The 15,956-nt window shown below is 35.5% G+C and overlaps 1 protein-coding gene across 1 annotated transcript in view; it reads right to left on the bottom strand.

Moving 5' to 3' along the window:
* Positions 1–15,956, bottom strand: part of LOC135222617 (uncharacterized) — a 775,758-nt gene that overhangs the window by 572,910 nt on the left and 186,892 nt on the right. Inside the window, exon 5 of the mRNA XM_064260717.1 lies at positions 4,232–4,301. Coding sequence (XP_064116787.1) covers positions 4,232–4,301 — 70 coding nt within the window. The remainder of the gene's footprint in view (positions 1–4,231; positions 4,302–15,956) is intronic.

Raw genomic sequence — 15,956 nt, 5'->3', positions numbered from 1 at the left:
CCTACCACTTCCCCATAAAATTGAAAAAAATAATACAACTTGTAGAGCTCTGCATCACTAATAATGTCTTTTCTTTGATGATAACTTTTACCGACAAAAATTCGGTTGTAGAATGAGGAGTCCGCTCAGTTCTTTGTTAGCAAACTTATATATGGAGTATTTCGAAACAGTAATTATAAACCCTATCAAACCTGCAGATATGATTTTTGGCTTTGAGAATTTTCTCCCCAGATTTTCTTAACAAAGAACTTGAAACAATCAGAAATCAACTTATCTTGTTAAAATACCCCAAAACACATAATAGTAAAAGCCCTACATAAAGCAAAGAGAATTTTTTTTACAAACCCACAGAAAACAAAGAAAATGAAAAAATATACAAACAACAAACAAAATCATAATTCCTCACATGGATAATTTACGAGAGATCACATAAACCTTAGGCCACCCCAACCCTTTCATCTTCACTTATCCGAATACACTGGGGAAGTCCTTAATTAACGTTCAGCAGAAAATAGTTTCTAAAGAAGCAGAGGTCTATGAAATCCTCTGTAGAGATTGTGATAAGTCATACTATGGATATACAGGAAAATCTCTCTCGGAAAGATTAGCTCAACAGAAATGATCAGTAAGATATGGACGACATAGTTCAGCAATTTTCCATCATATAAATAACACGAAACCATATCATGGATTGAACTCATCCTGAATTTTATACAAAAGCAGCTGTCTATACAAATGTCATCTAAGTACGAATTCTTTGCAACAGATAAAGCAACAAGATAACAGGATCAACCTTTCCAATGGAGCCTGGGACTCTCACCATATGGACAATATCTTCCTTAAGGCAACAATGAAGTGGATTAAGACAATTAACAGAACAAAAGTCGGCTTAGCAGTGACCCAAGGCATCACCTAAGGGCATATCTCCCACTATAATGTAACTCCTACTGTCATTCACTACTTGATAAGGGTGGGAGCCCACCGAAATATAGGCCTTAGCTTTAAACCAGAGTGTTTTTAATGGGCCTTTGTTATACTTGTGAGAATATTATATATATATATATATATATATATATATATATATATATATATATATATATATATATAATTAAATTTTTGGTTAACCTGGATAAAATTAAAAACATTAAGGTCGTTGAATAACACTGAAAAGAAAAAATTTTAGAATCTATTTTAATCCAAAATGTTGACGCTATGAATATATATAAGAGTAATTTTAAACAAATGGACCTTTTCTGTAATGCAATTATGACAAGCATGTAGTTAGTGTAACTAAGTTTGTTTTAAACAAGACTGGCAAACCACTGTAGGGCAGTTATTCTGATACAACCATATGCTTGTATATTATTTCTTTTACCTTGGACCGCTGTGTTTTCAGTTTTTGTAACTTTTATTTCTCTTTCTGAAAGAGGGAGAGAATGCACTCTCCGAAAGCTTAAATAAAACTAAATTTTTTTTCAAATTTTAGTGGGCTTCCTACAACATATTAGAACACGGATATGGGTTTTAACTTTGCTATATATATATTTACATATACAAAAACAAATTTTAATTTATAGCCACGAGGGAAAATTGAAACACTGGGAGATGCTTTGTATTTTCGTCAAGACATGGTCATAGAAATTAAGTAATTAGCATCACCAGTGTTTCAATTTACTTTCGTGGATGTAAACTTTGTTCGTATAATCATCACGTTTTTAATTTCTTCGTTGATTAAAATCAAGTACACTATATATATATATATATTATATATATATATATAATATATATATATATATATTATATATATATATATATATATATATATATATATATAATATATATTATATATATATATTATATAATTGCAAGAAACAGCACCAGCACTACGGTTGGTGATGGGAAAAACTGATTTATTTATAAGAGTCTACTTAAAATCATTTAAAAAAATAAAACTTCCTTAACTGTAAACAAACAAAATGAGTTAAAAAGGAGAATGCAGCGAGGCTACTAAATCATAAAAAGCCAAAACAGACACTAAAGGCTCCCACATCCTCAAAGAAGATACACCGAAGGATAAGCGCTACCACATGGTAGTGGAGATAGGGAACCTCGAGAGACAGAGTGAAAAAGATAAATATGGCGACACTGATGACGACGCTAATAACCACTCGTTGCGATAATTGTGGGTTAAGCACAAGAAAATGGTGGTGATGAGTGCTGTGAACGATTAGGTCAAGAAAGAGAATTACTCTAGCAATGGAAAGCGTCATTCATATCTGTAGGTTACCTTGCCTGAGGGACACCACTCCTCCCCATCACGTACCCCATCCCCACCCCATAGAACCCACCACAGGATGCCTTCACTTTGGAACCACTGAGAGCAGCCACCTTCATTGCTGCTTTGCTGAGAATATGACAGATTTGCAGAGTAAGTCACATGGCCTAAAACTGACAGCCACTCCATGGAATTTAATACTATGATTAGTTTTCCTAAGACGTCACAGCAGACGAGCACCTGATAATCCTCCACCATGTTTTATAAACAAAAGAAATGTCAAATTCTGTTGTTATTCTAAGGAATTATGACCCATATCACGAAAAATGGCAGCAACGACAATTCACAAGCAGAAGAATGATTACATTGAGTCTCTGTGGCCTGCAGAGTGTGAAAGATATATACAAATAAACTGAAACTTGTGAATAACAAAGACCAGTACAAGTTGACACCTGAACTATGGAGTTCTGACGTGAATTTGCTGCCAGCAGTTACGTATCCAGATATCGTGAACTATTTGGTAGGCCACTACATATTCGACCAGCTCAAGTCTCTGCAGTCTTACAACTATATTGTATTTGGCTGGGTGAAGGATCTTAACAGATTGCTGAAAATAGATTCTGCATTGTCACAGCTGGGGTTGTACATTCACAGAGGTTGTCCGCACCACTACTGCAGCCATTGGCAATCGCACTGCCAGATGGAGCCATTTGGTTCGATGAAAACTTACATTAAGCCAAGGTCTGTTACACATAAAAAGTATGAACATTTTTCACTTCGATTAGAGTGATAGAAGTTCTTTTTCTGGGATTTTGGTTACGTCGTTCTCGAATGCTTTCACGGTTACATGTTTAAAAGACGAGATTTGTAAACAAAACCAGTAACCTACACATCTACTTATTTAAATCAAGCTTTCCAATAACGGAGAAGCTCGTTTTTACTTTAGATGATGTTTTCAAAACTTAAGTCGCCATTGCCCTTAAGTGCCACAATAATATAACGAAAGTATGATATGTTAACACAAAAGGATTACCTACAAATAAAAAAAACCGCTATCTTAACTTTTAAACTGAATAATAGTAGTTTTCTGCATTAGTTTATGTCTTCCTGAAAGGCTCTTCCCAAGTGTGACGTTTCGGAATTTCGTTGAGAAACTAAGTATGGTGATGTGCATTTGTTAAACAACTTTAACTGCCTTTGATGTCTGTGTGCAGTTCACTATCCACTACTTCAAGTTTTAAAGATTTGACGAAAGTAACTTCTTACCGGGTCTAAATCATCTATCATTTGACAGAGAACACAGAGGTTGTTAATGAATTACTTTGTGAAATATTTATGCCCAAGACTTCTTTAATGATTCGCCATTAGGACTAATTACACTAACAATTAATAACACTCATCACTAATGAAGTGATCTGTGCAGATTTTCGTGTCTTGTCGGCTGAAAATGAGCCCTGTTTATCCTGGAAGTCCAAAGTGCTCTCCTTCTTTCACTGATCTCTTGAGTTTTATCTCCTTGATTTCTCAGAACGACAGGGACTGAGTAATAGGATTTGCCGTCTCTGTTTGACCTATTGTGGCACCCAAAAACACTGCAAGTGTTTACCATATTTCAAGGATTAATAGGTACAATAGCATTGCAAATTTCCGAAAAATCGTTCTTATCATGATTGAGTGTGTCACTTTCCCTCAACTCAGCTGACCTACAACATGGCCGACTTCATGTTTACATCCGGGCTCCCTTCTGGATCGAAAACTATCTACTGGACTTGTTTATGGAATGTTTATTTTTCTTTTAGTTTTTGATTATCTTTCAACACTGCAACTGGTCAGAGGCCACATGGTCTAAAATGATGCCCCCTGTGTGACCAACCTAATTCTTTCCTCTTATTTCGACTGCAGCAGGACAGTCGTACTCAAGAAGAAGCAAAACACCCAATTTCTATTCCTTCTTACCTGATCGCTTGCTGATACTGGTCCAAGTAGGTTCCGTAGACGTCCCACATTTCGTCAACGAACACTGACCCTGCAAAGAGGTGAAATAGTATGTAACATTCTACTGTATGCTATTCTAGTACCATATATAAATATTTACAATTAGTTTCATTTTCAAGAATCAAAATGAAGATAGGAAGTACACATCGTCCGAACTTGGAACAATTACTAGGAATGAACAAAAATACATATTCTCGTATACATATACATATATGTTCGTACTCTCATATGCATACATGCACGCATACTCACATTCTATATGTAGAGGCCGATGGCGGCTAGCCACCTATTGCCTTTATGGAACCTGGTCTTAGTGGAAGCAACAGATCAGCCCCTAAATGTTTACATACATACGCACATACCACGCATTTTCGTGCAAGCAAATACCTCATACAAAACAACCAGTCACCTTCCCTTTCCATTAAAAGCTTGCACATAAGGTGCGCAATTAAACCACACTATTAATAAACTGCAGAGCTCCTTTACATTAAAATGAAGCTGTGTAATACCCAGAAACGTCAACAGATGAATGCACACAGTATGTGCAACGAAGTCAAACCAAATCAAAATAAAGTCTGCCTGGGTCTGCTGAAACAGCAAAAGCAATAGCGTTAATCCTTCCGAAATCATAAAGAGCCTTTGATATCTTCTATGTTGTTGTTGTTGTTGAAGATTAAGCTAGACTTATGCCAGCACGGGCTCTTGCTCATAAAGCAGGCCGTAAGTCATTTTGAACATTTTTGCAGGTGAAAAGGTGAGATTTTTAGGATATGAGGTGAGCCTTTATTGTGATCATATGAATATGCCAGTGATAATGAAAAATGAAGTAACAATTAAAGAAAAATCTTTTTCTAAAATGAAAAATGAAGTAACAATTACAGCAAATTCTATTTCCAAAAGGCATCCAAAGAAAGTAGGTCCACGCCAACTCTTAACAGAAGCAGGTATTTAGATGACGGAAAATTGAAACAGATGTCGACGATCTGCTTTCCATTAGACTACTCCTCCTCCTCCTTCTCCTCCTCTGTACTCCATTCCGTTCTTCTTTATGTTCAACTCCATTTGTTCTGCAAAATTTCATTTCTTTTTTCTTTAAGAATTTCCATAAAATCATTTTCCCTAATCCTTTCAATCAATCACCTGTAGCTCTTTTGTCATCACCTCTCTTTGAATCCTTATCCATTTTATTTCTCATTTTTAATTCTCCTCATCTTTACTTTTCTTTTCTTTCCTTCCTCTTGCTCTCAAGCATCTGTCTCGCACTCCTGCACTTCCCATCGTCTAACAAACAGTTACCTTTTCTCAGAACTGTTTTGGTTCAAGCTCTTCCATTCGCCAACGTTCCCACTACGTCTGTTCTTACCTCCCTCTTGCAACTCAGTCTCTCTAGACTGATTGTCTGACTGGCTGACTATGAGGATTTGGTATGGGCGCCCGCAGTATATTTTCCAAGAGGGGCAAAAATTATTATATTATATATGTATATATATAAGTATATATATATATAGATATATATATATATAAACACAAAGCAGTGGACCTGCGATGTCAATAATTTAAGTGAAGCAAGATGCGATAAAGAAAAAATACAATGCTACATTGACTTTATTTTAATATTTCCATATACTGTTCTGCTGAATTCAAATATTTCAGGAAAGAACAACTCGGTTATATACTGTATACAAATATTATACAGTACATAATGATACCTGTAATTTAATTAAACTGAAAGAATATATTGTAAAAGGGAAGGAAAACAAATGATGTAGTTAAAAGCAATAAATGTAATATATATACATTTCTTCCAGGATTTCATGGGGGGTCAAGTGCCCCTCTTGCCCGTATGTGCGGGCGCCCATGGGACTTGGCCTTAAGGTCAAACGCTAGAACTTCCCTCGAGTATTCAGCGTATTTTCATTTAGATCTTCCTAAGGCACCAGGGAACTTTACGGCTTTTCTCTATCAAAGAATAATCTTAATTAATAAATGTATAAGCAAGTAGAGTCATATTTCGTTAAAAATCTCTGCATCTCATAAGTACGCAATATGTTCCCTAACATCTAACGTTAACCGACTCTTCGTGCCGTGGCCAGGAATTGTCTCTGCGCTCCGGTATTTACTCTGAACTTTCATTAACATAAGAATTCCTTCCCTTGTGTTCTGCAGACTGTACGGGACGTTGCAATTTCAACTCAGACCTTTAAATTCGACCATTTTTATTCACATTTTTAAAAACGCCTCTTGACAAGATATTCAGGAAACAAACGCTTTTTTCTATATATATCTGAACCGCAAGGCTCTTCTCCTTTCACTTTTCAACAAATTAGAAGGAATGAAGTTGCTATCCCTATGCCCCTTTCCCTTCTCAATCCTGGTTGCGAATTACATCAGTCGACTAACAACTAGGTACATAATTTGCTGCTGAGGTCAACAGAGGCATGCTGGATTTTCATGGACACAGGCCCATGCCATTTTGAAACGGAATGCACGAGCAGGATTTCCGTAGTTCATGACTTTGTCCGGTTTCTTAATCCTTTTCCTTTTATGCGAGATCTCTGTCCTTGACGTGAAATCATACGGGCCAGTATCACAGCCAAAGTAACTGTACTATAAATAATATGTTCATTGTTTTACAAACAAAACACAAAAGATGTAAAAACAAAGAACAAAAACAAAATGAAAAAAATAAATCTAAATTTCCTTTCACCTTCACTTCTGACCTTTTGTCACCATCCACATGTGGCTGGTACCTGTCAATGTGACCGTTGCATTCCTCTCAAAAATCGAAGTCTCATACTGATCAATGCAAAGGGGAAATTCATGTTGAGTAAACTAACATTATCACCTAGGGAACAAAAATATTTATTACTATCAAATTTGAGTCTAAAAGTAAATGATAGACTATGCGATGGATCTTAAAGTATTAATAGGTTATGCTAAAAAAAATCATCACAAAGCTCAAGATTAAAAGCTGTTAGAAAATATACCTTATTACAATCATGTCAACAAAACCTGATACATATACTATGTATACAATTAAACAGGCATATACATTACACACACGTAATATATATATATATATATATATATATATATATATATATATATATATATATATATAAAAGGACGTTTGAACGTCGAAAGTTCTCGCGGATACTCCGTTGTTTATTTTCCCTCGTGGCATATACCTTTATTTATGGATTTATCGCGTTCCTAACTTCGTGATTTCAGTTATACAAACATACATACATACATACATACATGCATACATATACACACACACACACACACACACACACTATATATATATATATATATATATATATATATATTATATATATATATATATATATATATGTATATGTGTGAGTGTATATTATATATATATTATTATAATATATATATATATATATATATAATATATAACATATTATATATATATATATTAATAATATAATAATAATATAACTATATATATATATATTTATATATATATAATATATATATGTATATATATATATATAATTATATATAATATATAATATATATATATTGATATATATATATTATATAATATATTATATAAATATTAAAATACACTCACACATATATATATATATAATATATTTTGTATATATATATATATATATATATATATATATATATATATATATATATATATACACAGTCACAACACAGGAATAACCCTCCGTCAGTAGTTTAGTTGGATCCCTCACACTCACTCTGAATGACAACCAAAAACATTGTCCCAAGGAAACAATAGCCTTGTTCGTTAAATCTTCTAAATATAAAACTTCGCCGCAGAGTAACATGATGTTATCTCATTACGTTTGTTTATTCCCGTTCTTGCAATGAGAAACAATGCAAGAAAGCCTCCTTCTAGCCACTGCATGTATTATGTGTCTCCAAGAGGAATTATATTACATTTCTTAAATCAAGTCCGAGACAGAAAACCCCGAAGCGGACGTCTCTCTGTACTGGAATTAACGCTCGAAATACTAATATTTGGACGCTTTTTCTTCACCAGTTTTGTTTCTTCACTACTTGCGCATTTGTAGTAACATCTCTCTCTCTCCTCTCATCCTTCTTCTTCTCTCTCTCTCTATATATATATAGTATATATATAATCTATAATATATCTAGTTATATATATATATATCTATCTATATATATATATATATAATTATCTATATAATTTATATTATATATATAATTATTATAGTTCCAGTGTTGCCATCCGAAAGCAAGTTAACGACCTTTTGGACTTACATAAATACCTCAATTGATAAAATTTGTTTCTCAATTGCCTAAAACTTGTTTTTGGGATTCAAAAAAAAAAAACTAGTTACTGGTAAAATGTTATTCATAATTAGATTCCATCTGACACGATATACCGGGTGTTTTGAAATTAGAGCCCCCCTCCACACAACAAATGGAAAGTTATGAAGTGTTCTGCTATAGCCTATCTCCAAGTACATTATCTTAAGTTTCTATTAAGCTATTTTTCATTTTACATTTCTTGTATCTTCAGACTGAGTGACGGAGTTAGACACAGACATGGCTAACGACTCGGGGGGAAATCAGATGGATTGACCGAATCCGGGCTATAACCTTCATAGAGGCCAGGGATGCTGGCGCATCCTTCATTTCACGTTCCTGGATAGCTAAATACATTAAAAAAGATGAATCCTTTGTTAGAAAGAAACTGGAACAAAAATCCATGACTGTCATCGCGAAAAGAGCAGGAATCTTGGAAGGCCTGAAGTCATTTCTCAGGAGTCAAAAGACATCATAGCTGAGGCAGTGGGTAGACCAAGAAAGTCTTTACGTAAATTCGGGCTTGAACTACACAAAAGGGGAAAGAAGAGAAGTTATAGTGCTGTATATCGTGAATTGGAAAAATCTGGTCAAAACCATTTCATGTTATCAGCAAGCCCAACATCACTCAGCAACAGAGAGAAGACCGTGCATGGTTTTGTGATTTATTTTTTAAAGATTGGATGAAGCTAACTTTCTCCATGTTGCCGCATCATATGAATTCTTCATTTACACAGTCAGGAAGCCAAATCATAAAAATGACGTCATTTGGGCTGCAAAGTTGGATGATATCAGCGATGTTGTGCGCTAACGCCAAAGTTGTGAAATTTCCTGAAATGTTTGGGAACAGTTCCTCTGTTGCATCATCAAAGCAAAAAGACAGTCATGGAATGGCCAATAATTCAGAAAAACTGTGCTTACTGCTGGAGTATTTCCTTCCCTCAAAGATCCTGAAAATGTTTGTTTATCTGTTGAAGAAGTCACATTTTTGCATGATAAGGCACCATGTTTCAAGAATGCAGGCTGTGGTACAGGCATATGGAGGCCACACAAAATATTAAATACTCAGAGAGAAACTTAAATAAATACCTGTACTGAATTACTTTTGTTTTTGTCCATATCAATTTTAGTTTATGCTGTAGAGGGGGCAGGCTCTAATTTCGAAACACCTGTAATTAAGTCCTCCACAGATTGAAAAATAAACCTTGACGCTCTTTTATTTATTGGGAAACACTCTCTATCACGAGATGAATCCAGAGAAGGGCTCGAAAGCTTTTATAAATCTTTACACGAGCTTTTAACAATTATATTATGGTGGACCTTTTAGAACAATTCTAATCTTTATTACTCAATGTTGCAAATGTCTTTATAAACTCAAAAGGATCAAATGATGTTAATAAAAAAAGCTTTAAAAGTATGAGAGAGAGAGAGAGAGAGAGAGAGAGAGAGAGAGAGAGAATTTAGTTAAGCTTTTATAAGTCTCCCAGTAGTTTTCAGGCCTGCACAAACACGATGGAGATCAACACTCGTGCCACGCATCATATATATATATATATATATATATATATATATATAATATATATATATATATAGTATATATATATCATCTATATATATATATATATATATATATATATATAGATAGATATCTATATATATATAGTATATATATATATATATATATATATATATATATATATATATATATATATCTATATATATATCTATATATATATATATTATATATATATATATATATATATAAGGCAATTTCTGTCTGTTTGTTAGTTTGTTTGTTCGCTATCCACGCCTAGACTATGAAAGCTAGGGCTACTAAATTTTTAACAGACACTACCCTCCCCCGAGGAAAGTTTTAGTCAAAATCTCAAATTCGAGGGTCGTTCCTAAGTTGACATCTGTGTAGAAGTGTGGGCAATAAAGCACCCTCAGCAGTAAGTGGGTGGGCATCCCGCCCCTGGGTGTTGGGGCCTAAGGGTTTGCCACAATATTAGGGCGCAGGAGGCATACGCCCTTTCAACTTACCGACCAGGGGAAAAGGGGGTCGTAGCCTACCTACCTTTACCTTGATACCAGGGGTGGGGTGCAGACACCCCTTTGGGAATTAAGGCCCAAAGGGTCGAAGATGGGCCTACTGCATTAAAATTTGGTACCATGAGTTAACATAAAAGGGGCCAAAGGGTCAAAGATGGGCTTGATGCATTTAAATTTGGTACAATGACTTAACATAAATGATTAGGCTACAAACGCATTTAACATCAATATCAGAGTTAAATTATAGGCTGAGTTTCATCAAGAGTCGTTTAAGTGGGGCCTCGCGATGAAAATCTGTCCCAAACAACCTGTCACAACATCTATGCGCCTGCCTCGGCCGGCGGTGCCCGACTGAGTCGGTCAGTGACGCAGTAGCATTGGCTGGGGAAAGATGTATGTCCAGGTTATTTAGAAGTGAATGTGCATTCGATATCACGTCCGAAGGAAGAGTACAGTCATATATATATATATATATATATATCTATATCTATAGAATATATTATATATATATATATATATATATATATATATATATAATATAATATATATATATATATATATATATATATATATATATGTATATATATAGTTTATATTATTGTGAATTTACTTCCTAAATACTTATGTAACGAAAGTTCATAGGAATATTAACATGTTGGTCAAAATTCTAATAACTTAATCCAGTAACACTATAATTTCAAGTTATTTCACCAATGCCTGAATTCTGTAGACGTATCTGTGTAAAAATATAATGAGGAACGTTTTATTGATGTATCACATATAAACAATTATCTACAGCATTAAAGATAATCCATAGAAACTAATATTGGGATGAATATTATTTCTTAAAATTATACATATTGATACTGTTAGCTACCTCGATTAAAAAAATCATTGTATATAACATAAGAAAACTAAAATAAGAATTAGGAATAAGAAGAAGATGAAGAGGAGAGAAAGAGAGAGTGAGAGAGCCAAGCAAGCTCTAAGCAAACGGCAACAGAGAGTCCCCTGAGGAATATGAGAGCCCATTTAACCACCTCAATGACTCTACCTACCTACCCGGGAGAGTATGCGTATAATATGATCTCCCGATCTCCCTGTTACGAAATATGGTCTTACATAAGGACAGTAACAGCATACAATACATCCGTGTAGAAACCAAAGAAATGCTGCCATAGCCACGGACTCTTCAAGAGGCCTCATGGAAACTGCGAGTAATATGCAAAATTTCCGTATAACAAACACAAACACACACGCGCGCGCAATTAATTATACATCAGGATATTACCTTTCGCTTCAAGTCAGGTGACTGAGACGTTTAAGGAGAGGGTTACGAAATCCTCATTTAACAGGAACTAATTGAAGTTTAGGATTCCATACCTTAGGAAAATGGTTGACACAATTAACCATATACTAAATGGATGCTTCGAAATCCTTCATCTATTACTAAAAAGTCATTTTACTTTCGTCACTCTCAGAGAAAACGGCTACAGTATAATCAACCTCTTCTATTTTTTCCATTACATTCATCTGTATTTCTGTCATATCTGTACCTACCTTTTTAGCTTTCCGGGTGTTATTATCGCAATTAAAGAGGTGGTTTTAATAAACGCGTCATAGAAAAAAACCAAGCAGTTGAAACCACCAATATTTATACACAAGAATTTCAGTCTCAGTGTTCTCAAGGAGACTGGGGCATCTTATAAAATCATCTCGCTAGAAAATGATGTAGCTCTCCTCTGCCACTCACGCAAAATTGAATGATTTCATCTATGAATTGTAGAAGCCCATCAAAGTAATGGCAGCCTCGTGTCCATGCATATATATGATGAAGGACACGAAGTCCACCTTAAAACGCAACATTACCTGCATGATCTGAACGTAATAGTAAACCGCCATTACTAACGCAATGCTATAACACCACGAAAGCTGACTTCATTCAAGGTCAGACATATTTACGGTTCTCAAGGAACGTTTAACGCTACTTTGTGCTGACGAACGTCATGAGGGAAAGCGTGCGAAGTGATGCTACTCATCCAGGTCAGCGATGAGTCGTATTATGAGTCATGATAATATTTCTTAGCTCTTATCTTACGCACAATAAAGTTAGCTTTCAAGTTCACCCAACCATGCAAGGGATTATCTTCAAGATCAAAGAAATACTCATTAAATGCGCTGCTTTAGTCTTAAACCGCATTCTCACAATAAACCTCTCGCATGCTGACGTCCATTTTCCTTGTAAAAAAGAGAGAGAGAAAAAAAAACACACCGCCATGAAAGAGCATATTCACAAAACTATGTTTCGTAAAATAGGGCAAAAAATTACACAAGTAAGGTACAAATAATCAAAATGGATAAAAGAATAGTTGCTCTGCATAAATCTTCACTTTCCTAATCACAGTAAGTTGATATATACACTTATACACACAAACACACACAAATATATATATATATATATATATATATATATATATATATATATATATATATATATATATATTTGTGTGTAAGTGTACGTACGTGCACATCGCAGATCAACACTATTCAAAACAGAGAACAATCAATATGAGCGAGGGAAATGGCATTTCAGTGGGAAAGTGTCCATCACCTTAACAGGAACCGCACTTCCCCGAGGCAGGATGAAATACAATCAATAGCACATCTTCATGATAGAACCTCTCCTTAATTGAACGTCCTTCAGGACTCGCAAGCCATAATGACCCTTCAGGAAACCCTGCAACAGGACCACAACGGCCTCCCAACGGAGTGACTGTGGACAAACACGGTTCGTTCACCCAACTGGAGGCTACAGCTTTCCGGCAAATAACCTCACCTTTACTTGTCTTTTTTTTTATTTGTTTACATCCTTTGTTTTCTTGTTTATCTTGACTGATTTCGAGTCGTAGTGAATTGAAGGGAGGGCTGTTTGTCCTGATAGTCATCCATTGCCTAGGAGGGATTGAAAGGTGCCCGCACGGTTAACACGAAAGACGTACCCATCAGTAAACATACAAACTCTCGCATACTTGTCGCTTCAAGGAGCATAAGGCATCCTCTTATCTATTTATACCCCCCAAACATAACTGCACATATAAGGCTGCAAAACATGCGCGCGCATGTACAAATCGGTGGACGAGCTGCGCAGTAACTGACAGCTCATTATACGACTGTCTCATTCATGCTTATAAACACTTCCACATACCAAACTTTCTCGGATTAAACCGACCTCTACAGTGAATAGTAATTTCCTTTTTCAGGACACCTGTGATTATCATGATCTATTATGATCATTTCGGTAAGGAAAGTATTCTCATTACAGAGGAGGAACTATTCTGCAGTTTTGGTGATAAAAGTCGATGACTAGACAAATTCATTCATTAGGTTAATTGCAGTGTCAGAAATAAAAAACGGCTTTTTCAACTTTATCATTAACTTCTTTTCATTAGCACATGGAAGACTTCATTCAAAGACGCAACAACTGAAGATCTATATTTAAAGCGGAACAGGCCAAAAGAAGAGACACTCCAATCTCCACCAGGCAAGCTGACCGAAGAGGATAAACTCATTAAAAGGAAAAAACAACTAGCTCACAGAATATAATAACGTGTCTTTCAAGAATTTATAAACTAAACTCAATAAACTACATGAATATATTTCAGGCGGCAACAATCTGCAGTTACATTTAAATTTCTCAAAATATTGTTAATCATTCTTTTGAATATTGCCACGTACGGACATTTTGGTCCCCACCTTGTCGGGAACTGAATGAAAATGGTATTTATAATTATTTTCTCACCAAAGTAATTAAGGCAGTTTTTTACAGCAAAAATTGTAGTGCTAATTGAATTTCATATGTGCATGTCTTATATGATAACAACCTTGAAAACAGGATACAAAATTACACCAAGACACAAGCGTATGAAGTCGCCTATGAAGACTACAACCTCCAAGCACATCTATACAACCTTTCCTTCGGAATGTCTTTGGTATGAAAATTGGTAGAACTAAAATTTGAAAAATCCCGTGGAAATGGAATAATACATTCGCGGACACGCTCTCCTAGGCATTGCGTTGCAGGTGCTTCACTGAACCTGTTCACTTTCAGAATCCAAGGAACTCATTTTCTAAGTCTTAAATCTCCACCAGGCACAAGAAAATCACGTCTTTCTACGCATCAAAGGACGTTAAAAAACGGTGTGTTAAATCTCAAAGAAACACGAAATGCATGTTGCTTTAGTTTGAGGGAAAAATAATTCAGTATGTTCCTTCTAAACTGATATTTTTACCTTTTTTTTATTTTCCTCAAAGAGGGAGCGAATTATCTATTAGAATATTTACCAGACCTTTAGTGCACGTACTGAGAGAGAGAGAGAGAGAGAGAGAGAGAGAGAGAGAGAGAGAGAGAGAGAGAGAGAGAGACATTCAACTGCTTCTAAATATGACGGACAAAAGGTACTAAATGTACCTTGCAAGGTCCATGAATGGAAAATTATAGCTCAAACATATTGTACAATACCTTTCAAAGTTGTCTTATATAAGAGATCCGATTAGAAAATTGTAATTAACGAGAGGAAACCCAGTCATAAAACACACGTGACATTACACAATTAGTGTTTTACCTCAACACACGAGGACTGTCACCTCTTGATTACCTTGTTTACAAGCCCATTACCAGCAAATTAAGATATATTTCGATAATTACGTCTATGGGGAAATCTCTCTCTCTCTCTCTCTCACACACACACACACACACAACTATAGCTGGTTCACTTAAGGTAGATCTTGGATGAGCCAATGCTTACGAGACGTATGTTTGGAGGCGGCTGATTGGCTGGTAATGGGAGCCCAGCCAATCAGCGTCCGCCAAACGAACGTCTCGCAGGCATAGGGCTCTCCCAAGAATCTACACTTACGTGAACCAGCTATAGTGATTTACATGACCTTCCTGGGGGCTGTTTTAAGTAAACACTGCTCAGGGACGTCATTAGCAAAATGAACGCACGAACGCATAATCCCCAACGCCATTTGATTCTGATCTGGTTCACCATCGATAGTCTTTCGGTGTTCGATAAGAATGCTCACTCATTCTGAATTCATAAGATTATGCAAACAGCAATAATGAGTTAAACTACTCGACGTCCAGTGGTTGTGAAATGCCCCTCTCAAGGTAATGGTCCCGGGTTGGAGTCGTGAGTCGAAACGCTTTGGGCACCCTCTCTACCTTCTGCAGGTGTTAGCTTTAGTAACCTCATCCAAAAACACTAGCTAAGATCCGGAATGCGAACACATTCTA

The sequence above is a fragment of the Macrobrachium nipponense genome, chromosome 8 (genome assembly GCF_015104395.2).
Source record: "Macrobrachium nipponense isolate FS-2020 chromosome 8, ASM1510439v2, whole genome shotgun sequence".
NCBI classification, from domain to species: domain Eukaryota; kingdom Metazoa; phylum Arthropoda; class Malacostraca; order Decapoda; family Palaemonidae; genus Macrobrachium; species Macrobrachium nipponense.
Note: the sequence above shows the minus strand (reverse complement) of the source record. Positions and strands in the feature narration are given on the sequence as shown.